At 41.4% G+C, this 27,903-nt stretch overlaps 2 protein-coding genes across 2 annotated transcripts in view; one reads left to right on the plus strand and one right to left on the minus strand.

Moving 5' to 3' along the window:
- The window catches only part of aimp2 (aminoacyl tRNA synthetase complex interacting multifunctional protein 2), an 89,569-nt gene that overhangs the window by 32,714 nt on the left and 28,952 nt on the right, over positions 1-27,903 (minus strand). The window lies entirely within an intron of this gene.
- rsph10b (radial spoke head 10 homolog B) overlaps positions 7,061-27,903 on the plus strand; it is a 48,928-nt gene continuing 28,085 nt past the window's right edge. Inside the window, exons 1-9 of the mRNA XM_078557662.1 lie at positions 7,061-7,303; positions 10,836-10,911; positions 13,369-13,437; positions 13,954-14,127; positions 14,825-14,910; positions 16,800-16,920; positions 19,875-20,051; positions 26,278-26,419; positions 27,413-27,537. Of these exons, the coding sequence (XP_078413788.1) occupies positions 7,212-7,303; positions 10,836-10,911; positions 13,369-13,437; positions 13,954-14,127; positions 14,825-14,910; positions 16,800-16,920; positions 19,875-20,051; positions 26,278-26,419; positions 27,413-27,537 (1,062 nt within the window). The 5' untranslated portion in view covers positions 7,061-7,211. The remainder of the gene's footprint in view (positions 7,304-10,835; positions 10,912-13,368; positions 13,438-13,953; positions 14,128-14,824; positions 14,911-16,799; positions 16,921-19,874; positions 20,052-26,277; positions 26,420-27,412; positions 27,538-27,903) is intronic.

A 27,903-nucleotide genomic window follows, 5' to 3' on the forward strand; every position in this document is an offset into this window, starting at 1 on the left:
CCCATTGGCTAACCTGGGCAAAACATCCTGAGACTCATTTAGGAAACATTTCTCTGGGAGATACCTGTCTACCCTCAAAAATGATTAAACAAGTTCAAACAAGGAATAGATCACTTAGTTAATTAAACAGTCCCAGTTAAAGGTTTAAAATATAACAGTTACACAACATATTTTAAACTAATCTCCAACTAATTAAAGCACACTGTTTTGTGCCCAACATGTTTTGACTCCTTGCTGAGGTACAGTTCCATAGTTATGGATAGCCTTTTATTACCAGCTCAGCAATATAGCCAGCACTCGTGTTTGAGTCTCGATGGTTCATTTTTGGGATGCAGTTTAAACCATTGTGGTCATTGCTGCAAGACTGATCCCATATTCTCATAACATTCCAATAGGATGGTGATAATGAGCCATAAATGTTGACCTGATGAGCTGAGCCAGTATAAGGTTTGTGAGGGGTCAACAGTTTGGGAGCAGGTGCTGACTTTCTCTGCTGAAGTGCTCTCAGTCTTGGGCTCATTATATAATCTCAAGTGACAGCTGTCACTCAATGTTGCCTCTTGAAGATAGACTGACCTTGAATTGGACGTGTCGTCTACTGAACTTCTTGTCACCCAGTTGCAAGGAGAAATTTTTCAGATTTTTTTCAAATATGGGTGCAGAACTCAAATGAAGCGGAATATATCAGTAATGAAGAATTAAAGGATTTAAGTTGTGGGTTGTGTAGCTGGCACGAATACATAGGCTGTAGCATAGAAAACTTGCTCTTTAACCTCCTAATCTCAATTATTCAATGAATAGGAAATTGATAATTGAATTTGGTAACAGAACCAGACCTGACCTGACAATAGTGCAGGGATCAATGTCAAGAGGACCAGCACAAGGGACAATGTGGTGCTTTGATTGCAAACCCACCAAAATTGATTCCTGAAAACATTCCTTTATTGGAGTCACTAACTCTTCCCAAAGAACAACTCCAGCATTATCTAGAGTTTGGTTATTAAGCTCAAACAGGCCTCAAACAGTACGGGAATGATAGTATGATGGTTAGGATATATTAGTGATCCAGAGAACATGAGTTTAAATAACACCATGCAGAATGAGAATTTGAATTAATTTTTTATCTGTAAAATGAGCTGATGTCAGTAAAAGTGCCTGTGAAGCTGCTGTGTTGTCATTTAATAAAAACAACTAAGTGGTTCAGTAATGTCCTTTAGGGAAGGAAACCTACTGTCCTTACTCAGGCTGCCCTATATGTGACTTCAGTAACACACCTGAATTGGCTTTTTTGCAACCAGTAATGTGCAATAAATAGCAGCAATGATGCACACTTCCCATGAATGAAAAAAAGCTCAGACTCAAACATACAAAGTATGTGTATAGAATACAGATTTTTTGGGAGAAGGTACATTAGGTACTGGTACTAATAGAATCATGAGATTAACACCCCATCGGCTTCTACAGGTGGATGCAAAAGATAACATGGATTGAAGGAGGATTGGAGGTCTGCTAACATTGCACCTTTGTTTAAAAAGCAAGCGAGGGATAGACCAAATAATTACAGGCCAGTCAGTCTGACGCCAGTCAATCTGACACTAGTCATTGGGCAAATTATTGATATAAATTCTGAGGGAAAGGATAAACCGTCACTTAGGATTAATCAAGGACAGTCAGTGTGGATTTGTTAAGGGAAGGTCATGTCAGATTAATTTGATTGAATTTTTTGAGGAAGTAACAAAGAGGATCGATGAGGGTAGTGCAGTTGGTATGGTGTACATGGATTTTAGCAAGGCTTTTGAGAAGGTTCCACATGGTAGACTCGTTAAATACCTAAAAGCCCATGGGATCCAGGTGAATGTAGCAAGTTGGATACAAAATTGGCTCAGTGGCATGAAACAAAGGGTAATTATTGATGGATACTTTTGTGACTGTAAGGCTGTTTCCAGTGGGATTCCGCAGGGCTCAGTACCAGGCCCCCTGCTTTTTATGGTATATATTAATGATTTGGATGTGAACGTAGGGCGAATAATCAAGAAGTTTGCAGACAACACAAAAATTGGCTGTGCGGTAGATAGCGAGGAGGATTGCTGTATACTGCAGGAAGATATCAATGGGCTAGTCAAGTGGGCAGAAAAGTGGCAAAAGAAATTAAACCCAGAGAAGTTTTAGGTGATGCATTTGGGGAGGTCAAACAAGGCAAAGGATTACACAATAAATGGGAGGATACTGAGAGGTGTAGAGGAAGTGAGGGACCTTGGATTAAATGTCCACAGATCCATGAAGTAGCAGGACCGGTTGATAAGGTGGTTAAGACGGCATATGGAATCCTTTCATTTATTAGCCGAGGCATAGAATACAAGCGCAGGGAGGTTATACTGGAACTATATAAAAGATTAGTTAGGCCACAACTTGAGTACAGTGAACAGTTCTGGTCACCTCATTACAGAAGGATGTAATTGTATTAGGGTACAGAGAATATGAGAATATTTCCAGGACTGGAAAAGTGCAGCTATGAGGAAAGATTGGATAAGCTGGGGTTGTTTCCCTCGGAACAGAGGAGGCTGAGTGGAGATTTGATTCAGGTGTACAAAATTGTGAGGGACTTGGGTAGAGTGGATGGGAAGGGCCTATTTACTTCAGCAGAGAGGTCAGTGACTAGGCAGCATAGATTTACAGTGATTGATAGAAAGATTACAGGGGTGATGAGGAAAGATTTTTCACCCAGAGGATTGTGGGGGTCTGGAACTCTCTGCCTGAACTAAATGGAGGGGCCCAGGGGAGGGTTCAGGAGAGGAGATACGAAGGCTAACAAAGCAAAAGGATATGGCAGAATTGCAGGGCAGCTATTTAGGTATTGATTCCCAGAGCGTGACAGGAAGGGACAGAGTGTACAAACATAAAAAACAGCAGCAAATAGGGTCAAAGGGGGGGAAAAATGGTAAGAAGGCAAAATTAATGGCTCTTAAATGCACGTAGCATTTGGAACAAAATAAACGAATGAACAGCACAAATAGAGGTTAATGGGTATGACCTTATAGCCATTACGAGGAGATCATAGCTGGGAACTAAATATTCAGGGGTATGTGGCTTTTCAAAAGGACAGGCAGGAAGGAAAGGGTGTTGGGGTAGCTTTATTAGTACCCGATGGAATAAGTACGATAGCAAGAAATGATCTTGGATCAGAAGATGTAGAATCCATATGGATGGAGGTAAGAAATGACAAGGGGAAGAAGACACTGGTGAGAATAGTCTAGATCTCCCCTAACATTAGCTATACTGTAGGACAGAATAAATCAGGAGATAATGAGGGCATGTAAAAAAGGCAGTACATTGATCATGGGTGACTTTAATCTTCATGTAGATTGGGAAAATCAAATTGGCAGAGGTAGCCACGAGCAAGAATTCATAGAGTGTATTTGGGAAAGTTTCCTAGGACAATTTGTTGTGGATCCAACCAGGGATCAGGCTATTTTGGATCTGATAATGTGTAAAGAGGCAGGTTTAATAAATAATCTGAGAGTAAAAGATTCCTTAGAAAACAGTGACCATAACATGGTAGAATTTAGCATTCAGTATGAGAGTGAGAAGCCTGGGTTGGAAACAGCTGTGCTAAACTTAAATAAGGCTACTTACAAAGGAATGAGGGCAGAGTTGGCTGGAGTGGACTGGGAGAGGAATTTAGCAGAAAAGACAGTTGATGAACAATGGCAGACATTTAAGAAAATAGTTAATGACTCTCAACAAAGATGTATCCCAGTGAGAAAGAAGGATTCTAGGAAGGGGATAAACCAACCATGGTTAGCCAAGGAGGTTAAGGATAGTATAACATTGAAAGAAAAAACATACAATGTGGTAAAGATTAGTGGTAAGCCAGAGGATTGAGAAAGTTTTAAAAACCAAAAAAAAATAAAGAGGGAAAAAATAAACTTTGAGAGTAAACTTGCAAAGAACATAAAAACAGACAGTAAGAGCTTCTTTAAATATATAAAAAGGAAGAGAGAGGCCAAAGTAAACATAGGCCCCTTAGAGAATGAGGCTGAGGAAATAATAATGGGGAACCAGGAAATGACAGAGGAATTGAATAAATACTTTGCTGTCAGTTTTCACAGTAGAAGACACTAATAGCATTCCAAAAATACTAAATAATCAAGGGGCAAAAGGGGGGTGGAAATAAATACAATAACTATCACTAGAGAAAAAGTACTAGGGAAACTAATGGGGCTAAAGGCCGATAAGTCCCCTGGACCTGATGGGTTGCATCCTAGGATATTAAAGGAAGTAGCTACAGAGATAATGGATGCACTGGTAGTATCCCTAGATTCTGGAAAAGTCCCAGAAGATTGGAAAATTGTCATTGTAACACCCTTATTCAAGAAGGGAGGGAGACAAAAAACAGGTAACTAGGCCAGTTAGCTTAACATCTGTCATTGGGAAAATGTTAGAGCCAATTATAAAGGATGTAATAGCAGAGCATTTAGAAGTGCATAATATAATCAAGCAGAGTCAGCGTGGCTTCATGAAGAGAAAATCATGCCTGACAAATTTATTAGAATTCTTTGAGGAGGTAACAAGCAGGATAGACACAGGGGAACTAGTAGATGTAATATATTTGGATTTCCAAAAGGCGTTCGATAAGGTACCGCACATAAAGCTACATAATAAGATAAGGGCCCACCCCCAGGGTGTTGGGGGTAGTATATTAGCATCGATAGAGGATTTGCTAACTAATAGAAGACAGAGAGTTGGAATAAAGGGGTATTTTCAGATGGCAACCTGTAACTAGAGAAGTGCCAAAGGAATTGGTGCTGGGGCCACAATTATTTACAATATATACTAATGACTTAGATGAGGGAAGTGAATGTACTATTGCCAACTTTTTGGATGGCACAAAAATAGGTGGGAAGACAAGTGGTGAGGATGACACAAAAAGTCTACAGAGGGATATAGGTTAAGTGAGTGGGCAAAAACTTGGCAGTTGGAATATAATGTGGGTAAATGTGAGGCTATGCATTTTGGCAGGAAGAATAGAGGAGCTGAATATTATTTAAATAGAGAAAGACTGCAGAAAGCTACAACGCAGAGGGATTTGGGAGGCCTTGTGCATGAATCCCAAAAAGCTAACATACGAGTTCAGCGGGTAATAGGGAAGACAAATGAAATGTTGGCCTTTATTTCAAAGGGAATGAAGTATAAAAATAGGGAAGTCTTGCTAAAACTATACAAGGCACTAGTTAGACCAACCTAGAATACTGTAAACAGTTTTGGTATCCTTATCTAAGGAAAGACATACTGGCATGGGAGTCAGTCCAGAGAAGGTTCACCAGGTTGATCCCAGGTATGGAGGGATTTTCTTATGAGGAGAGATTGAGTAGTTTGGGCCTGTACTCATTGGAGTTTAGTAAAATGAGAGGTGACCTTATTGAAATATATAGGATTCTTAGGGGGCTTGACAGGGTAGATGCTGAGAGGTTGTCTCCTCTTGTGGGAGAATCTAGGACAGAGGGCATAGTCTCAGAGTAAGAGGTCACCCATTTAAGATAGAGATGAAGAGGAATTTCTTCTCTCAGAGAGTGGTGAATCTATGGAATTCTTTACCGCAGAGGGCTGTAAAGGCTGGGTTGTTGAGTATATTCAAGTCTGAGATAGACAGATTTTAAATCAGTAAGAGAATCAAGGGTTATGAGGAAAAGGCAGGAAAGTGGAGTTGAGGATTATCAGGTTAGCCATGATCTCATTGAATGGTGGAGCAGACTGGATGGGCCAAATGGCCTACTTCTGCTCTTATGTTTTATGGTCTTATGGTCTCATGAAAGGGTAGTAGAGGCAGAAACCCTCCACTCTTTTAAAAGGTACATGGATATGCACATCAAGTGCCATAACTTGCAGGGCTATGGACCAAATGCTGCAAAGTGGGATTAGGCTGTGTGGCTCGTTTTTTGGCCAACACAGATACAATGGACCAAGTTTTCTCTTTCTGTGCTGTAAATTTTCTTTGGTCTTATGGTTCAAAGACCAGGGGAGTCATTGCTGATGACCTGTCCAATATTTATCCTTCAATCAACATCACTAAAACAGATTGTCTGGTCATTATCGCATTGTTGCTTGAAGGAGTTTGCTGTGTGCAAATTAGCTGCCATACTTCCCACATGACAATGGTGACTACACTTCCAAAGTACTTCGTTGGTTGTAAGAAATTTTGGGATGTTCTGAGATCATGAAAGCTGCTATATAAATGCAATTCTTTTTTACCCCAGCAAGAATCAGTACCTGTCGTGCAGGATGAAAGAAATGGAGTAGAAAGTTGGATATTTGCTTGCAGATATAGTCATTTATGGCACAGAGGAGACCATTTGGCCCAGCAAGTTTATGGCAGCTCTCTGTGGAGCAACTCAGTCAGTCCCATTCCCCTGCTCCATCTCCATAGTCCTACAAGTGTAATTCCTTCAAGTGCCTATCCAAATTCCTTTTTAATTCATTGACTGTCTCCATCACACTGCGCTCATGGGCGGTGAGCTCCAGGTCATTAGCACTAGCTGTGTAAAAAAGTGCTTCTGCACATTCCCCTTGCATCCCGCCCAACAACTTTCAACGTCAACTGTATCCCTCTCCGCAGATGCTGTCAGACCTGCTGAGTTTTCCCAGGTATTTTTGTTTTTGTTCAATATGAGTTCCCTAGTTCTTGTACCATTAGCTAAAGGGAATGTTTTTTTCCTTGTCTATTTTATCCAAACCTGCCATAATCTTGTAAACCTCTGTCAAATCTCTTCCTCAATCTCCTTTGCTCCAAGATATTATGAAAAAGATTGCAGACAGAGGAGCTGGAAAAGAAAACATGAAAAAGGCAGTTTGTGCATCCAGTGAATGTGTCCTGGAGGCTGTGCAGAAGGTGACAATGCCACTGGCTGTATATTTCGAATTCTAAAGCGCATGTTGGCGCGTTTGCTCGGAGCCCTGCGGCGACCCGCCGTTCATGAGTTCTCACGGAGTTGCCTCGGTAACCGCGGGGCCACGTTGCTAGGGCCGACGCCAAGATGGTGAAAGGGGCGGACAAAAAGAAGAAGAAAGTGGAGAAGGAGAAAGATAAACTAACGAAGAGGAAGTCTGCCGAGCTGACGGAGGAGGCCCTGTCGGAGGCCGAGGCGGTGCATTCGGAGGGGAATCTGACGTGTCGGGTGGTGCCGGAGCAGCAGGATGAAGCCACTCCAGATGCCATGTCCGAGGGCTCCGAACGCCATGGCCAGCCGCAGGCGACCCCGGCGCTTTATTACGAGGAGCCCGTCCTGACCAAATTAATCGTAGCGAGGTGCGGCCCCGTCCGGTGTTTGACAGGAGACAGGGGCTGGATCAGCAGTTCATAAGAAACAAGCCCCGTCTCCACACTTGCTGTTAACTAGTTACTAACCCCTAGCAACAAACCATAACCTCTAATCCGAACTTCAGCTGCACCCGATCGCTTACTCAAATCTTCACACAAAGTGTAAACTTAACCACTAACCTTAACCTGAATCTAACACCTGCTAACCCGACTGTTAACCTGAGCGATAAATCTAACCACTAACCTTAACTGCTAACCCGAAACTTATCCTGCACCCGGCCGTTAACTCACCTTAACCATAATTTTAAACCTAACCACTAACCTTAAACTTAGCACCTACTGCTAATCCGAATATTAACCTGAATTCTAAATCTAACCACTAACCTTGACCTTAACCCTGGCACTAACCCAAATCGTAACCTTAAACTGAACCTTAACCCCTGCCCACCAACCCAAATCTTAACCTGAACTCTAAATCTAACCATTAACGTAAACCTTAACCTCTACCACTAACCCAAACCTTGGCCTGCACCCAGACACTAAAATCTTCACCTGAGATCTGAACCTAACTGCTAACTTTACCCTGAACTTTAACTCCTGCCACTATCCTTGAACCTAACTGCTAATCCAATTGAATCTTAACCTGAGTGCTAACTATTAAGCCACGTATTATCAATTGTCATTGGTAACGCAGGTCGCCTGCGTTCTCACTAGTCAATCCTTTATAGGATTTAATAACCTTACTACTTCTTCAGTTCACCTGGAGGGAAGCAATGTTGTTGCCAACTTACTAAGTGGTAACAAAAGGCATATAGAACAAGCTGGGAATCTGAGACAAAAACAGAAAATAGCGGTTAGAGAGCGGAACTCACTACCCCTAGGAGTAGTTAAAATGAAAGGCATAGATGCATTTAAAAATAAGCACTTGAGGAAGGATATGGTGAGGTGAGGAGGGTCCTGTAGCGCATAAACACAGACATGGACTGGTTAGACTAAATGGCCTGTTACTGTGGAAATTCTATGTAATATGCAGGAAACATTCAACAGATCAGGTAGCATCCATGGAGAGAACACCTAAATTAACATTTAGGTGTGCACCTTTTATCAGAGAAATTCGAATGCGGAGTCCATGTGTGAAACTTTAACTCAGATGTACTCTCCACAGATGCCTTTTCTAAATAACCCCCTAAGGAGACACTAGGTTACCCCCCAGTGTCATCCAATGATAAACCTAACAAAAAGGACAGAACAGATGGAGAACTAAACCGTAAAACAAAGAGATCATATAAAATTAAATGCCACATATATGCATGTAAAATTTGATTTTGTGTAAAAGTTTACCCCATGATTTTTGGCCTAAAAACCGTAATTTTCATATACCTCATGGAAAAATCAACCCCTAGTGTTTCAGGGATCAAAGTCCAAAAATTTCAGAACCAAAGGGTTTGTGGGATTGGGAGAGAGAAGCCATTGCTTTAAATGCTCAGGCTACAATTGGAAAGATGAGTGAAACCAGCCAAATGCTTCGTGAATAAAAACAGAAAGTGCTGGAAAATATCAACAGATCTGGCAGCATCTGTGGAGAAAGAAACAGAGTTAATGTTTCGAATCCAATATGACTCTTCTTTGGAACTCAAATACTTCTCAATGAATCAATTGCTTCTCAATAAATCCTAGTTGTCATAAAAGTTACAAAGAGATCATTACAGTGATGGGTTAGTAGCTGAGATTATAAATGCTGATTTATTTCCTTTCTAAAAGGGGAGAGAATACTGTATTTTCTGGAACTTTGCATAGAGTGAAAGGTAGACTCACTGACATATCGCTCAAAAACTGTAGCAAAGGAAGGCATAATTACAGGCTTTCTTTTTGCAGCAGTACCAGTATATGGTTAATAATATTGAGCAGAGGATCAGGTCAGAAAAGTTTATTTAACAGACTTCTGCTTCCTTTTATAATGGGTTAAAAACTTTTAAAATTAATTTGGCAATACCTCAGCTTCCCAAGCCATTAGATGTCACCTTTTCCATTCAATGTGGCCTAAATTAAACCCACATGACAACATCTTGAAAATAATACCCATGTAAAAGTCAACCTCATGACTTTGGCCTAAGAAACTGGTCTCAAAAATTCAACTTTTGCATGAGTACATATGGTGATAGATATACATCTAGTATCTAATATTCCCTACAGTATCCACAGTCGTGGGAGTCTCTCTATAGATGTTGACTGAATCAGCTGAGTGTCCCCAGGATGTAAGAGCTGAAGACCATTGACATGATAATATTACACACCCCTGACAAAATCTAAATTTAAATGAGACAGACTGATTTTTGCAGGTAGAGGAGGAGTGGGGTGGTGGTTGTCCTGCAAAGTATTAAAAAGCAGCCACTAACGGTTAGAATTTTTAGAACTGTATTCCATTTTTCTACTTGCTTCTGTCTCTTCTAATTGTGCGGTTTTCAATTACATCACTGCCCATGTACCTATTTTCTCCAGTTTAAGATTTGGAAAAATATGGCAACTTGTGCAGTTTATCCTATACTGGCTTATTTGATTGATTGGAAGATGGGTGAACAAGCTGAGGTGCAGCAAAGGTTTGCCAAACAATCTCCCAATGCAATTTAGAGCTTGACCACTGCTTCCATTTTCTCTCAGGCATTCTGTAACTATGTACACCTCCTCAGGATGCATCTTCTGTTTCTAGGCTTGTTCCATTATTACCTTGTTTTGCTTTGTACCATCATCACTTTTATCATTTAATCATTCCTGCCTTCATCCTATTGCAGACCTTCCCTTTTTGTTCTTCCTGTGCCTCACCCTCACTTTTCTCTTGCTCTGCACTTGCTTAAATGCTCTTCATCTCCAACATCTTCCAGTCCTGTTGAAAGGTCATCAACCTGAAATGTTAACTCTGTTTCTCTCTCCACACATACTGCCAGATCTGCTGAATATTTCCATCATTTTCTGTTTTATTGCACAACTTTAAAATGGTTTTATGCTTTCTTTCCTGCATTGTGTTGTGGGCTTTGACCTGTTGAACACATTTGCATGAACACCAGCTATATTCGAACTTTAATAAAGTATAGTAGGAGCACACTATATGTTAATACCTGAACTTTGCCATCAAAAAAGTAACATAAACTCTTTAAAAACAGTTATTTTTAGAATTGTGAAACCTTTTCTCTTGACTGAGCCCTTTTCCTTTCTCTAGTCTGTGCAGTAGCTGTAAATAGACACCAACTCCCAAGCTTTAATAAACACTGCTTTCAGCCAATTGCTCAGAGAGTGCCTGAAACATTTTGGGAGAAGTCTTTTTATGGGCCCCTCATCAGACTCTAACAAAGAAAATTCCCTGGAAGTGGGGATGTGAATGAAGACCCCATTTATAACTGATATAATTTAGTGAGAAATTACAAAATTATATCTACAAAGACATTATGAAACACCATGTTGATAAATTACAGTGAAATGAGAAAATGCATTTCTATATTATAAAAAGGAACCATTTCTTTTAAAGCTATGAGGGAGAGATAATCCGGGGCCTTTATGAAGGTGTAGGGACTGCCCATTTCCAAGGAGGCCACATTTACGAAGTAAGTGGAATTCTGATTTCAGTTATTTTACATTCAGCATTCACCTTCAGAGCAAAAGTTTAAATTTTCTGCAATGATTATTGTTGAGGAATTTTCTTTCAGAATGTTGTGTCAACTGAGGTCATAAGAACTAAGATATAGGAGCAGGAGTAGGCCATAGAGCTCCTCGAGCCTACTCTGCCATTCAATAAGATCAGCTGAACCTCTACCTAAACTTCACTTTCCTGCTCAGTTCCCATATCCTTAGATTCCCTCTGTGCCCAAAAATTTATTGATCTCGGTCTTGAGTATACTCATCGACTTAGCATCCACAGCTGTCTGGGGTTTTGAATTCTAAAGATTTACAATCCTCTGAGTGAAGAATTTTCTCCTGATCTCAGTCAAAAATAGCCAACTCCTTACCTTAGACTATGGGGTTGATTTTGAATTCGGGGTGGTGAATGCCCAGATAAATTCTGGGTCCTGACCCCATGCCCCATGTAAATGCCCTAATTGGGCTGAAGGTGAGCTCAGCATCCAATCAGTGACACCGAGCATTACCAGGAGGTGGAAGCTGCTTGCAGAACATGAGCGGCAAAGGGAGATGGTAGCCAAGATGGGGCCTGCTGCTGTCTTACAGAAGAGAACAGGCAGCACCTTGGAGGGCCAATTGCCTCACTGTGCATGGAAGTGACCATATGAGGGAGGTGGTGGGATAGTGGTATTGTCACTGGACTGGTAATCCCGAGACCCAGGGTAATGCTCTGACAGATGATGGAATTTGAGGTCAAAAAAAAAATCTGGAATTAAAAATCTGATGATGACCATGAAACCATTGCCAATTGTCATAAAAACCCATCTGGTTCATTAATGTCCTTTAGGGAAGGAAATCTGCTGTCTTTACCTGGTCTGGCCTATATGTGACTCCAGACCCACAGCAATGTGGTTGACTCTTAAATGCCCTCTGAACAAGGGCAATTAGGGATAGGCAATAAATGCTGGCCTAGCCAGCGATGCCCACATCCCATGAACGAATTATTTTTAAAAATGAGAGGTAATGCACACAACCTGATGCAAGATCCCCTAGGTCCTGAGATTTTTCACCTAGTTAAAAAAATCTTTAACTTCTGCCCACATTGAACTTGACAGCTGTGCAAGAACATGCACCAGACTATTTGGATTTGTAAGTTTGCTGATTGAAAATTGCATGCTTGCCCTCCCCGGCTGATTAACAAGCTCCTCAAGTAACTTAACGGGCCGTTAATTGGAGGCGAGTGTGTTCCCCATTTCCACTGCCCTCCCTTTGAAAATTGCTTCACATTCCGGAGGTGATGGGATCCAGTGCCACCCTCCTGGAGTGTGATTTTCAAATCGCACTCGCACCCATTCCTAACCGCACCGGTAATTGAAAATCCAGCTATATGATCCTTAGTTCTGGACTCTCCAGCCAGGGGAAACAGCCTCTCAGCATCTAGCCTATCAAGTTCTCTAAGAATTTCATGTATTTCAATGAGATCATCTCTTATTCTTCTAAACTTCAAAGAATATAGGCCTATTCTATTTAATATCTCCTCACAGAACAACTCTCTATTCCCAGGAACACCACTTAAGGCAAGAACAACCCTCCTTAGGTCAGGTCCTCTGTCACTAGTTAGGATGTGCTCTCATTAATGTAATTGTCAGCCAAACAAAACGATGGCCTTGCTATTTGTGTCTGCTTCAACTATCCGAATGAGCTTCAACGCTTTTCTCAGTCGGCCAAAGAAAGTAATCAGATGAGTTTAGTGGAACTTTATATGAATAGTTTTTAAGTGTAGTGAACTTGTTAGTTCAACACTTGAACAATCAGAAGGCTGCATTTGTCCTCTGGATATTGCTCTCAGAAGGCTAGATGAACGAATATCTGGTTTTGAAAGTTTAGTTCCCAATTGCTACAAAGTTGAAATAAACACTAATGTTACCTAATAAAACTCAAACATCACCGTAGCTGAATCAATGTAATATTAATCATATTCAATTAAACAAAAAACTATTTTAATTAACAAGAAAATTGAAACATTTAGTTCAGCAGCTACAATTTATTTTCTCATATAATCAGTCAAATTAGGAAGAGTATAGTTACCAATGAGTGAGTACAGTCATTGACAGCTCAAGATTGAATCTCATCAAATAAATTCATATGCAAACAAAGGACCTTTTGAAGCCTCCTTCTGTAATATTGGTTTGCCCTGATGCTGCTGATGCCAGCTGCATTTAGGGTGGCCAGGCCTACAGAAGGCCTAACAGGCCACAATCAACAAGGCAACTTTACTTATCTGCATGTTGAGCTGGAAGGAGCACTTGATAAAAGCATTTCTGTTCACTTCTGCCACACCCATTACCATCCCTTGATCCCCATCCCTACCTTCCATGAGCTTTAAAACTTTGTTACCTTTTCTATAATGTTGTAAGGGTTGTTACTATAATGTTTTCCCACAGGGCGTGTTTTCTGAAGGCCTTATGCATGGTAGAGGCACTTACACATGGAGGAACGGAATAAAGTATGAAGTAAGGAAATGCCAAGGCACATCAGTGTTTTTAGCCTTTTCAAAATGATTTGGAATACATGCCTACTGAAATAGGGGTATAATGCAATTGGCAAATTAGTGAATACGTTTGTGTGGATAAGATATACAATGCAACACTGTAATTGCCGCAGAATCTTGTTGTTTAATGTAATCTTGCATTGCTCTTAGTTTGGGGATGGGTTTTGGTGCTACCTGGACATAATCAGATCTTTTCGATTAACACAAGAGTCAGTTCTTTGACTTCTGTTAAAGAATAGAGGGCATTTATTTTTTCATGATATTTCAACCAATTAATTGTATTTGCCTCTAGGCCCGCCCATGTAAAATGGCGGCACACAGCCGATCGCAGGTGGCGATCAGCTGTCCGCCGGCCCACGCCCACTCCTGCTAAGCCACCCCAACAGGGAGAAAATTCTCCCCTGTAAGTCCATGATTCTCTTAATACTGAATAATTAAGACTTCATACCTTAAACATAGTTTAAATGTTATTCTACAGGGAGATTTTTCAATGAATACCCTGACAGGCCATGGCACTTATACATGGACTGATGGCAGCACCTATGTTGGTGAGGTGCTAAATGGAATACGCCATGGACAGGGGATATTCACAAGTGCGGATCAATCTGTTTCTTACACTGGAGAGTGGCACGAAGCCAAGAGACATGGGAAGGTCAGAGCAAATTTCTCTTTGTTTGATCATTATTTTTCTTTAAGTGTCACCATTTCACTGATATTACCAAGTTTAACAGCCTTACTGTAATCAAGAACTTTTAAGTTAGAAAAATCATTATGATTAGAGGACTGGATGCTATTATGGGTTAAGCCACCTCTTTCACTGCTGCAGAATCGGTTTGAATTTAGCCCAGACTGATGGGGATGAAAGTTTTCATAACCGGCTGACTGTAAGAATCTGAGATGAAATGAGCTTGGCCAGTTTCAGCCATGTTCCTAGGGGCAGTTGTGCACAACTTTGAACTGCCATTCATTCAAAATTAGTTGCCACTAATTTGGAATCCAATCCATAGAGACCAAGGGAAGACTTTTTTATCTATTATGTCCATTTTTATGTAAGAGAATCAGAAGTTTGAATATGTCGGTTCATGAGAAAGAGCCTTTATATATTTTGTGTGTGAGAGAGGCAGAGACAGACTGAAGACAGAAATCTAGGCCAAGCTACATCGTAAAGTTTTGATCAATTATTTGTCTTTTCAAAGTTTGAAATGAGGGCCTTATTTAATTATATCAGAGAACTACTGGGTGCTCTTCAGTTGAGAGTATATTTAAGCAGAAGGGAACACAATGACAGGTTTTGTTGCATTTGTGATTTACATTTGTCCTTTGCATGTTGCTGCAATCTTGCTTTCTAGGGCACCATATACTACAACCAAGAAGCGAGCTCGTGGTATCAAGGTGACTGGGTGAACAATGTCAGGGAAGGCTGGGGTATAAGGCGGCAAGTATATTTCCAAGGATATTTATTTGCATGCAGGCTACTGTCAATTTGGTTAATCTTTGTGTTAAGAAAACATTTATTATACAGTACTTTGAAATAGACATAGCAAGTAACACAGCAAAGTAATAATTTATTATTTAACTTGTAAGAATTGTTGATAATCTGAATTTAGTGACTGAATTAAAAAGAATAGGCAATATTCAATGCCAAGGAATCTAAATCCATGCATTTTTTAAAATGACATTGGCAGGCTTATACTGTCTTTAATATTAGTATGTAAAATTTAAATTAATTAAAATCATATTTTTCTTGTGAACTTTTGTTTGCATTCTGATAGTGATAGGGAGAAAGACTTTCATTACAAGTGCAAATGAATGTGAATGCCTTGGGACATTTTAGTATGTTAAAGATGCTGAATAACTACAAGTTATTATTATCATGAAACAAAAACAATAATAGCTGGAAAAACTCAGCACGTCTGACAGCATCTGTGGAGAGGAAAGCAGTTAACGTTTTGAGTCCATATGATTCTTCATCAGAACTAAAGAAAAATAGAAATGAGGTGAAATATCAGCTGTTTGAAGTGGGTGGGACAGGTAGAGCTGGATAGAGGGCCAGTGATAAGTGGAGACAAAGAAGAGATTGCCGAAGAAGTCATAGACAAAAGGACAAAGGGGTGTTGATGGTGGTGATATTATCTAAAGGATGTGCAAATGGTGACATTAAGGGTAGAAAGCAGGACAAGCAAGTGACAGATGGCCCTAGTGGGGGTGGGGTAGAGGGAAGGGATTGAAATAGGCTAAAAGGTGGAGATAAAACAATGGATGGAAATAAATTTTAAAATAATAATAGAAATAGGTGGGAAAATAAAAATATATTTAAAAAATTTATTAAAAAAAAAAGGGGGATTGGAAAGTGGGGTGGGGATGGAGGAGAGAGTTCATGATTTGAAGTTGTTGAACTCAATGTTAAGTCCAGGCTGTAAAGTGCCTAATCGGAAGATTATCAAATATCATCAGCTCAAGTAGCTTCCAGTAGCTTTATTGCAGTGAACCTGACCTTCTTTCTTCCCCACATTTACCCCCCCACCCCCGGCCCACCACCAACGCCCTTCAAACCTCACGTTTTCTACTTTTCTACTTTTTCACACACATGCACATATTGATACTCGGTTCAAGTGTCTATTATTGTTGTGTGAACATGGAGTGAGGGATATTTGACTCTGGAGAGTGTCACAACTAACCATAATGCTATCCTATCTTGACGTTGTGTGCACATCTTTCAACAGTTCATTGAATGGTAATAAGGACTTGTTGATTTCCATACCCCTGCCCACCCACCCCTCTTAGTACAGGGCCAGGGTGGATACTGTAATGTTCCCACCGCAGCCCAATCTGATTCAGCAGAGACCAAGAACCAAACCAGTGGGGGGGTGGGAGATTGTTGCTGGGCAAGGCTCTTATATTCAGGTGACCAGTAGTAGAATATTTCTTTCCCTATAGGTTTGGGATATAACTGAACATTTCATGAAGGGCAGCATCCAAATATATACAAACATACGAACAAGGAGCAGGAGTAGGCCATTCAGCCCCTTTAGCCTGCCCCACCATTTAATAAGATCATGGCAGATCTGATAGTAACCTGAAATCTGCATTCCATTTCGCCCCGATAACCTATTGCCCCCTTGCTTACCAAGAATCTATCCACCTCTGCCTTAAAAATATTCAAAGACTCTGCTTCTACCACCTTTTCAGGAAGAGAGTTCCAAAGACTCACGACCCTCTGACTGAAAAGATTTTGCCTCATCTCTGTTTTAAATGGGCGACCCCTTATTTATAAATAGTGATTCTTTATTGCAATGTGCTCTGTAATTTGACATGTCTCTCTAGGTACAAGAGTGGGAATGTGTATGAAGGGGAATGGAAAAACTTTCAACGCCATGGGGAAGGCACCATGAGTTGGATTTCTACAAATGAAGAATACACAGGCCAGTGGGAAAATGGCATACAGGTAGGATTCCGGTCCTGTTAAACTTTCTTTTGGTGAGAAGTGGTTAACTTTGTCAACATAACAAATTATTCTACAGTTTCCATAATCATGGGTGAGATTTTAACTCACTCAAAACTCACTTGCACAGAGTAAAACTTAGGCCCATGGTTTCGCAAATTCCAACTTTGTATAAAAAATAGAGTGAACTTCTGGAATTGCAGCATGCAATTCAGGAAGAGATGAGAAACTGATGACACGGTGTGTATCCTGATTATAACCCAGGTGGGCTAGGTGTGGGTGAGTCAGGATTGGGAAGGAGGAGCTCATCTGTGTAGCATTTTACTTTCCAGACCATCATTTAAATTTGTCTGTACTGTCTCCTATCCTGACGCCACCGAGCAGGAGTGGGAGTTGTGCCAGGAGCTGAACACTGCCAGGGTCCCTAGGGAACAGACTCTGGTGGAATCTTTATGACTCTTGTATTGCTAGGGGAAGAGATGAGAGGATATTGGGCTTCAAGACTGTCTGATCTAATAGTTGATCAAAATCCACTCTATCTATTTAAAATATACTGTATCTGCAGTCACGAAGCTGTCATTTTTCATAATATTATTGTAGGTTTATGGTTGTGAGTGTGGATGGTTCTGTCTGTGTGATTGATTTAATTGAATTAGAGTCAGGTAGACTGCAAGGTTGAAATTATCAGAAGAGTCAGGTGTAAAAAAGGTATTTGAAATGCTAATGAGTGAGCTTGAGTCTAAGGGTCAGTAGATAAGGTGTGAATGAAATTTGCATTTTAAGCTAAGTGGGGAGTTGTTTGATTTTCAAAGGAATGGTAGGATGTTTACAACTAACAAGATAAATAGGGCAACGTTATTACATTTATTTTTCCAAGAAGTGCTGACGAGAATGATGACATTAAAATTTTTTATTTTATGGGAAAAGTAAATTTCCAAAGACATCTAAAACAATGGAATTTTACACATTAAAAAGAGAGAAACAAATATAAAGAAGGATGGAAGGACATGTGAGGTTGACCATGGAATATCTTGAAAGGTATACCATGTAAAGCGGCCTTGGGGAAAAGCCTCCAGCCACTTTTGCAGAAGTCTGCTGTGTCTAGTAACTAAAGTTGTGTTAAGAAGCCTTTGGAATTCCACTTGTCGAATGGGTGCGAATGGGTCTGTGTGGTAACCTTGCTGGATTGCCTATTTAAATTTAAAATCTATTTTGGACTGTTGCCTCAAAGGGGATGTGTAGTTGGGAGTCAGGTTAATTAGGAATTTTGGGATTTGTTATAGTATTAAGTAACTGTAATCTTATGTATGTGTTTGAATTCTTTTCTCTTGTTAATAAATGTTATAATTTAATTTTTTAAATCACTAACGATATTAGTGGACACACTACTTCTGAATTCAGTGCACAAATCTTCTTGTAATAAAAACAAATTGCAAAACCGTTCTGATAGCGTGGTCAAGATTCCCTTGTGGATTTGGTCCACCTGGCACATATCACCTGCCACATCATAACACTGTTGCAAATATTATGTGGGAGCTATTTTATTTAAGAATATGGATAACACTTGAAGAGAACCACACTGTATAAAAGTACTCCCGAGGCAGATACAGCACAGACAGATATAGAGTAAATCTCTTGTTCTATCAAACACTGAATCACAGAATCACAGTGCAGAAGAGGCCCTTCGGCCCATCGAGTCTGCACCGACACGTGAGAAACACCTGACCTACCTATCTAATACCATTTACCAGCACTTGGCCATAGCCTTGAATGTTATGATGTGCCAAGTGCTCATCCAGGTACTTTTTAAAGGATGTGAGGCAACCCGCCTCCACCACCCTTCCAGGCAGTGCATTCCAGACAGTCACCACCCTCTGGGTAAAAAGGTTTTTCCTCACATCCCTCCCTAAACCTCCTGCCCCTCACCTTGAACTTATGCCCCCTTGTGACTGACCCTTCAACTAAGGGGAACAGCTGTTCCCTATCCACCCTGTCCATGCCCCTCATAATCTTGTACACCTCGATCAGGTCGCCCCTCAGTCTTCTCTGCTCCAATGAAAATAACCCAAGTCTATCCAACCTCTCTTCATAACTTAAATGTTTCATCCCAGGCAACATCCTGGTGAATCTCCTCTGCACCCCCTCCAGTGGGACAGATACAGCACAGGTTAGATACAGAGTAAAACTCCCTCTACACTATCCCATCAAATACTCCCAAGTTTAGGCACAGCACATATTAGGTAAAATTAAAGCTCCTTCTAACCTGTCCCACCCAATTCTTCCAGCACAGGTACAGCAAATAGGAACTACTGTGTGCAGCTGTATTCAAAGGTGCAAACTATGAACACTATGCATAGTACAGTTTATATACACTATATATTTAGAATATGACATATAATAGAGAAGTTGTATGGTCATTCAGAAATTCGATGCTAAGTATATAGTACAGCATGGAAGAGGGATGGGTTTTTCCATATATGTTGATTCTCAATATACTCTATTACATTATATATAGGGACAGTGCTGGTTGTTGATTTATTTCTCTGCTAGTAAAAGCTTAGTGCCCGTATGGTATAGAAGGTGCATGTGCTGCATGTTGTTCAAGAGAAACCAAATTCTTCCCACCAACCACCTCAACAAATTGAATTACAGGGTCAGAATAAAAAATATTTTTTTGCCTCTTTTTGTGTAAGTGTCTATATATCTGCTTTCATCAGTGCGATGGTGTGCATGTGTGGTGCATGCAGTTATTGGGCATGCATTGTCAGAACTAACAGGCATACATTGTTAGCAGCTGGGCACTAATAAATTGCCAGTAAGGAACATTTACCATGCTATCAGTAATTAACAGGTGTGCATTGTCAGTGATTAGCCATAATACATTGAAAACCAAATGTTATATTCTCTTAAGTGAGCTGATTTGAAGCTTTTCCAGCAGACTTCTTTTTATGTTTCAGCATGGATTTGGCACTCACACTTGGTTTCTGAAGCGGGTGCCAGGTAGTCAGTATCCACAGAGGAACCAATATGTAGGGGAGCTTGTGATGGGAGCCCGGCAAGGGCAAGGCAAGTTCTTCTATGCTAATGGAGCAGTGTACTCTGGAGAATGGGTGGCAAACAAGAAGCATGGTTTGGTAAGCTTATTCCAATAACACCGGGCTCTTTTTTAAATTTGTAATCACTTTCACAGCACAATCATTAGCCTTTGGAAAGTAGCAGCAAAATTCTCTGATAAAAGGCTACAGACCTGAAACCTTTAACTTTGTTTCTCTCTCTACAGATACAGCCTGATCTGCTGCATATTTCTGGCATTTTCTGGTTTTTATTTCAGATTTTGTAGCAATATTTATGTACTGAGTTAAAAATTATTTAGCCTTTTTAATTATCTTCCTAAATCCTATAAATAAAGATATCTGTTCCTTTTTTGGTGGTATAATTTTAGAGAGAGGATTTTGGGTGGAAAACTTATTTGCTTCTTTAAAAAAAAACATTTTAGTTGGCCCTTGAAAAGATTAAGGGACTGAAATTGTTCTTCAATGAATAATGGAATAATGCTTCTTTTGTTCTGAAAGTAGAGACTGGGAACAAAATTGTGGGAAACTGAAATATTTGATTGCTGAGAATGGGTTTTCATTGTAAGTTTGATAATTATGGACCAAAGTAAGCTTTCTCTGTTCTTCATTCAAAGAGGAATTTCACCGTGAATTCCACCGTGAATTCCTTGTAATATCAGCCCTGATGATGTCCTCAAATCCCTGGAGAGGGACATGAACCCACAATTTTCTGACTTACTGGGGAGCGTGCTACCTCTGAGTCAAGCAGGTACTTAATTAAATTAGTTCCGGTTCAATGAAGAGTGCAGGAGAGCATGCCAGGAGCAGCACTAGGCATACCTAAAAATGAGGTGTCAACCTGGTGAAGCTACAACACAGGACTACTTGCATTAAACAGAGGAAGCAACACGCGATAGGCAGAGCAATCCTACAACCGACAGATCAGATCAAAGCTCTGCAGTCCTGCCACATTCAGTTAAATGTGGAGAAGGAGGCTCCACAAATATTCCCATCCTCAATGATGGCAGAGTCCAGCACATCAGTGCAAAAGCCAAAGCTGAAACATTTGCAACCATCTTCAGCCGGAAGTGCCAATTGGATGATCTATTTCGGCCTCCTCCTGAGATCCCCAGCATCACAGATGCCAATCTTCAGCCAATTCGACTCACTCCAAATGATATCAAGAAACAGCTGAAGGAACTGGATAAGGGCCCGACCATCTCAGCAATAGTACTGAAGACTTGTGCTGCAGAACTAACCGATCCCCTAGCCAAGCTGTTGCATTACACCTACAACACTGGCGTCGGGGGAAGTAGTGGCGTAATGGTATTGTCACCACACTAGCAATCCAGAGACCAAGGGTAATGCTCTGGGGACCTGGTTTTGAATCCCACCATGGCAGATGGTGGAATTTGAATTGAATAAAAATCTAGAATTAAAAGTCTAATGATGGCCATGAAGCTATTGTCGATTGTTGGAAAAAAAACATCTGGTTCACTAATGTCCTTTATGGAAGGAAATCTGCCATCCTTACCTGTTCTGACCTGCATGTGACCCACAGCAATGTTGGGAGAGCCGTCTCACAGACTAGTTAAGTCTGACGTAGTCAGACTCATGGAATCATACCTTACAGACAATGCCCCAGACACCACCATTACCATCGCTGGGTATGTCCTGTCCCAATGGCAGGATAGACCCAGTAGAGGTGGCGGTACAGTGGTATACAGTTATGAAGGAGTTGCCCTTGGAGTCCTCAACATTGACTTCAGACCCCATGAAGTCTCATGGCATCAGGTCAAACATGGGCAAAGAAACCTCCTGCTGATTACCATGTACCATGCCCCCTCAGCTGATAAATCAGTACTGTTCCATTGTTCAACATCATTTGGAGGAAGCACTGAGGATGGCAAGGGCGCAGAATGCACTCTGGGCGGGGAACTTCAATGTTCATGTTCATCACCAAGAATGGCTTGGTAGTACCATTATAGAGCGAGCTGGCTGAGTCCTAAAGGACATAGCTGCTAGACTGGGTCTGCAGCAGGCGGTGAGGGAACCAACAAGAGGGAAAAACACACTTGACCTAATCCTCACCAACCTGCCAGCTGCTGCATCTGTCCACGACATTATCGGTAGGAGTGACCACTGCACAGTCCTTATGGAGACGAAGTCCCGCCTTCTCATTGAGGATACCCTCCATCGTGTTGTGCGGCACTACTACCGTGCTAAATGGGATAGATTTTGAACAGATGTAGCAACTCAAGACTGGGCATCCATGAGCGCTGTTGGCCAGCAGCAGCAGCAGAGTTGTACTCGACCACATTCTGTAACCACCTGGCCCCGTATATCCCCCGCATCAAAACACCCTAGAGAAACTGGAATCAGGGGGAAAACTTTCCGCTGGTTGGAATCATACCTGGCACAAAGGAAGATGGTTGGGGGTGTTGGAGGTCAATCATCTCAGTTCCAGGACATCACTGCAGGAGTTCCTCAGGGTAGTGTCCTAGGCTCGACCATCTTCAGCTGCTTCATCAATGACCTTTCTTCCATCATAAGGTCAGAAGTTGGGATGTTTGCTGATGATTGCACAATATGCAGCACCATCCGCGACTCCTCAGATACTGAAGCATTCCATGTCCAAATGCAGCAATATCTGGACAATATCCAGACCTGGGCTGACAGGTGGCAAGTAACATTCGCACCAAACAGGTGCCAGGCAATGACCATCTCCAACAAGAGAGAATCTAACCATTGCCCTTTGACATTCAATGGTATTACCCATCGTTGAATCCCCACTATCAATATCCTGGGGGTTACCATTGACAGAAACTTCACTGGACTAGGCATATAAATACTGTGGCTACAAGAGCAGGTCAGAGGCTAAGAATCCTGCAATGAGTAACTCACCACCTGACTCCCCAAAGCCTGTCCACCAAAGGCATAAGTCAGGAGTGTGATGAAATACTCTCCACTTGCCCAGATGAATGCAGCTCGAACAACACTCGAGAAGCTTGACACCATTCAGGACAAAGCACCCACTTGATTGGCACTCCATCCACAAACATTCACTGCCTCCACCACTGATGCACAGTGACAGCAGTGAGTACCATCTACAAGATACACAGCTGCAACTCACCAAGCCTTCCTGGACAACACCTTCCAAACCCATGACCGCTACCATCTAGGAGGACAAGGACAGCAGACACATGGGAACTCCACCACCTGGAAGTTTCCCTCCAAGCCTGACTTGGAAGTATATCGTTGTTCCTTCACTGTCGCTGGGTCAAAACCCTAGGACTCCATCCCTAACAGCACTGTGGTGTACCTACACCACATGGACTGCATAGTTCAAGAAGACAGCTCACCACCACCTTCTCAGAGGCAATTAGGGATGGGCAATAAATGCTGGCCTAGCCAGCAATGCCCACACCCCATAAATAAATTTTTAAAAATCTAGTCAACAATGTAGAAAATTGCCCAGGTATGTCCTGTGCACAAAAAGCAGGTGTCACGGACAAAATTTATGTGTTCCTTTTTACTGCCCTTGATCAATATTTTTGAATATAAGGGGTGTGTGTCTTCTTACCTTCAGAACAATTGTCCCAATAAAATAATTCCAGCAGCAAGCTTTTCATTAGTTTTAAAATAAAGAGGTTATTTATTATTACACGCTTACCTCGGATGTTTAAAATACAACACCTCACTCATTCATCTCACATACACCATCACACACACCAAGATTAGAGACAGATTAGATTACAATTTATAGTTATCTCAGTCTCTTTCATGGCAAGCCTGTAGTTTCTTAGATGAGTTGATGCTTTAGTTGAAGTGAAGGGTCTTGTAAAGGAGAGGATTCTCAGCAAGTTGCAAGGCTTCTTATAGTCAAATTTCCTGGAGGCTAGATCTCAGGTGAACTCAAAGTTGGAGAAGTCCTTCTCCCACTTTCAAGGTATTGCTGTTTATTACTTTGGTTGTCTGGATAACTTGTAGCGGGTTCAAAGGCTTTTGGTGAAACTCTGTGTGTAAGCAGCTTCTTGCTGAATTTTCAAAGTAGATAACAAAATGGCTTCCTCATCATGTGACTTCCACAAGTTCAAAGTCCTTTTCCAAATAATGGGGTGGTTAAGTTGATTATCCTGTGTTGTGGATTTCACACTTGGAGAGTTTCAGACAGTGTCTTTACATTTGAAAGACCCATTCAATTGATAATAACCTTTTGAATTAGTTTCAGGAAAGGGCATTGAATCAACACCAGTCTGGAAGGTTCCTTTTATTCCCACTTGAGAGAGGGGAATGGTTCCAATCCATGAGAAGTCGGGTGATCCTTGGGCTGCCATCTTTTTGCAATCTTTTGTGGTCAATTTTAAAATTTTAAAATTGATGTTCAGGTTATACTGGGACATGACACAGGATAAATCCAATCCAACCAATTGCTGCTCCATCAGCCTCCTCTGTAGAGTGAGGGAAGGTGTAATTGACAGTGCTGTCAAGCAGCATTTACATAGTCTGCTTTATTGACACCCCTTCCACAAACATTCACTCCCTCCACCACCGATGAACAGTGGCAGCAGTGTGTACCATCTGCAAATGCGCTTCAGAAACTCACCAAGGCTCCTTAGGCAGCACCTTCCAGACCCACGACCACTTCCATCTAGAAGGACAAGGATAGCAGATACATGGGAACATCACCACCTGCAAGCTACCCTCCAAGCCACACACCTCCCTGACTTGGAAATATATCGCCATTCCTTCACTGTCATTGGGTCAAAATCCTGGAACCCCCTCCTTAACAGCACTGTGGGTGTACCTACACCACATGGACTACAGCGGTTCAGGAAGGCAACTCACCTACACCATCTCAAGGGCATTTGGGAATGGATAATAAATGTTAGCCTAGCCAGTGATGCCCACATCCCGTAAATGAATTTTAAAAAATACCTGCTCACGCATGCTCAATTTGGGTTCTGCCAGGGCCACTTGATTCCTGACCTCATTGCAGCTTAGTTCCAAACATGGACAAAAGGGCTGAATTCCAGAGGTGAGGTGAGAACAATCATCTCAGTACCAGGACATCACTGCAGGAGTTCCTCGGGGTAGTGTCCTGGGCCCAATCATCTTCTGCTGCTTCATCAGTGACCTTTACTCCATCATAAGGTCAAAAGTGATTGCACAAGCTTCAGTATCATTCGCAACTTCTCATACTGAAGCAGTCTATATGCAGTAAGACCTGGACAACATTCAGACTTCAGCTGATAAGTGACGAGTGACATTCGCGTCACACAAGAGCCAAGCAATGACCATCTCTAACAAGAAACAATCTAACCAATCTCCCCTTGAAATTCAACGGCATTATCATTGCTGAATCCCCTACTGTAAATATCCTGGGGGTTTACATTGAGTAGAAATTGAACTAGACCAGCCATATAAATACTGTGGCTATAAGAGCAGGTCAGAAATGGGAATTCTGAGGTGAGTAACTCACTTCCTGACTCCCCAAAGCCTGCCCACCATTTGTTATTCACAAGCCAGGAGTGTGATGGAATACTCTCCATTGCCTGGATGAGTGCTGCTCCAAAAACACTCAAGAAGCTCAACACCATCCAGGACAAAGCAGCCCGCTTAATTGACACCCCACTGACCAACCTAAAGATTTCCCCCCTCCACCACCGATGCACAGTGGCAGTATTGTATACTGTATATATATATATATACAAGGTGTACTGCTAGCAACTCACCAAGGCTCCTTTGATGGCACCTTCCAAACCTGCGACCTCCACCACATAGAAGGGCAGGGCAGCAGATGCATGAGAACACCACCTTCAAGCCACGCACCATCCAGACTTGGGATTATCTTTGTTCCTTCACTGCTGCTGGATCAAATCTTGGAACTACCTTCCTAATAACACTCTGTACCTACACCACATGGACTGCAGCCAATGAACAAGGTGGCTCACCACCACCTTCCCAGGGGCAGTTGGGGGTGGGCAACAAATGCTGGTACCAGTGATACCCACATCCCGTGAAAGAAAATAAAAATAAATTTAAATAAAGTATTCCATATCTAGATAACAATTCTGCTCTCTTGAAAATTATACAACTCATCTATTGTAAAATTTACACATAAATTGCTGCCTTTCTTGCATCTGCTGAAAATTTGAAATAAGGCAGTAAATCTGGTAAAAGGCATAATTGTTTTCTCCTGATTGCTGCCCTGTTAGGCAATTGATGTACCATTTACCAATATGGTATTTTCAGACTGATTAAGTCCTAATAAGTAAATCAGGTCTTCTACCTTTCATGATATTAGGGGACATTCACGTTTACGAATGGTCGTACTTTTGAAGGAGAGTTTTTTGAAGATCGTATGGTAGAGTTCCCTAATTTTTCAATTGACGGAATGAACACACCGGACCTCAGTGCTATACGCACCCAAACGCCTCATGAAACTGGTAAGAGGTTATGCAGAGATGTCAATATGTAACTTGTGGAAAGGCTTAGTCTTCAAACCACTATATAAACATCATCTGTACCTTCTTCTCTCCCCCACCATACTGTTGGTGAGTACTTTAAAAATGAAACTCCAGGCATTCAAGGGGGTGAAAGGTTATCGGGGGTAGACAGGAATGTGGGATTGAGGTAACATTCAGATCAGCCATGATCTTATTGAATGGCAGAGCAGGCTGAGGGGCCGAGTGGCCTAATCTTGCTCCTAATTCTTATGTTCATATGTTCATTTTGTTGCAAACTTGCATCATAGTAATGGCATATCTATGGCATGTGCCATTATTATTAAATTACATGAGCGACTTATGCCCTTATGTGCACTGTGTCTACCAGTTTACCAGCTTGGTGCTGGGAAACCAGCGAAGGAAGTTGCTGGCTTGGGAGTGCACGTTCTGGGGGTCAGGGTGGGGAATTCTGCAGCATCAGAGTTGCCGAATCCTGCAGCAGCCGTGGAGGTGGGGTGTGCCAGGGAGCAATGTGGCTTGGGGCAGTAGCAGCAGGGAAAGTGTCAGATTTGAACCAGCAGCTGCAGAAGAAAAACAAACCAGAGAAAATATACTTGCAGGTTGAAAAATGTTTTGAGGGCCTGTCACTAAGCAGAAATCATCCAATGAGAGCTAAATATAATGGTCCTGATTTTAACCCATTCAAAAGCTATCTACTTGCACAGAAATTGGGCCTAGTGTGTGGATGATGTCAAATCTTCAACTAGCTTCAGGAGGGCTGAAATGTAAATCTAATTATACAGGTACCTTACACCTTCAGGTGAAGCCCCTGGTGTGAAACACAGGTATTAGTGGAAATAGTATAATATTGTAAGCATGGGAAGCCCCTGCAATACATAAAACATTTTAACATATGTACAGAAATACAGAGCACTAATAAATGATTTTAAATCAGGAAAAGGAATAAAAGTTGAATATTATTTTTTATGATAGATAACATCAAAACAAGTGGTTCAAAGGGTGACATTAAATCAGTTCTGGAACGTAATGTGGAACTTGATATTGCTTCACTTTTGGAGATGATCCCAGAGGAAGACAGACAAAATGAGCTTACGCAGGTAAATGGAAACTCAAGCAGGTTACAGAATGCAGAACCCAAGCCACTATTAGCCTGAAATTAACTTTCATTAATTTAATGTAAATATTGGCATCAAAATTACCGGATATGATGAACATGCCCGATTGCAGATACATGTTTCCCTGATACTCCAAGGCCTGGTTCCTTTGTTTTGGCTAACTACCTTTTCTCCATGCCAGCAGAGTTCTCTCAGTCCCCATTACTGTCTCCTAAACCTGTGATTTCTCCAGTTCTGTCATTTTCTGAAAGACTGTACATTTCACTATTATGCCCTCAGCCTGGCTAACATGGATAGCATCCTTTATGGTAATTAAACCTCGTTTGGCAGCACCATCATTTTATGGGT

The sequence above is a fragment of the Cetorhinus maximus genome, chromosome 15 (genome assembly GCF_964194155.1).
Source record: "Cetorhinus maximus chromosome 15, sCetMax3.hap1.1, whole genome shotgun sequence".
Taxonomy (NCBI): domain Eukaryota; kingdom Metazoa; phylum Chordata; class Chondrichthyes; order Lamniformes; family Cetorhinidae; genus Cetorhinus; species Cetorhinus maximus.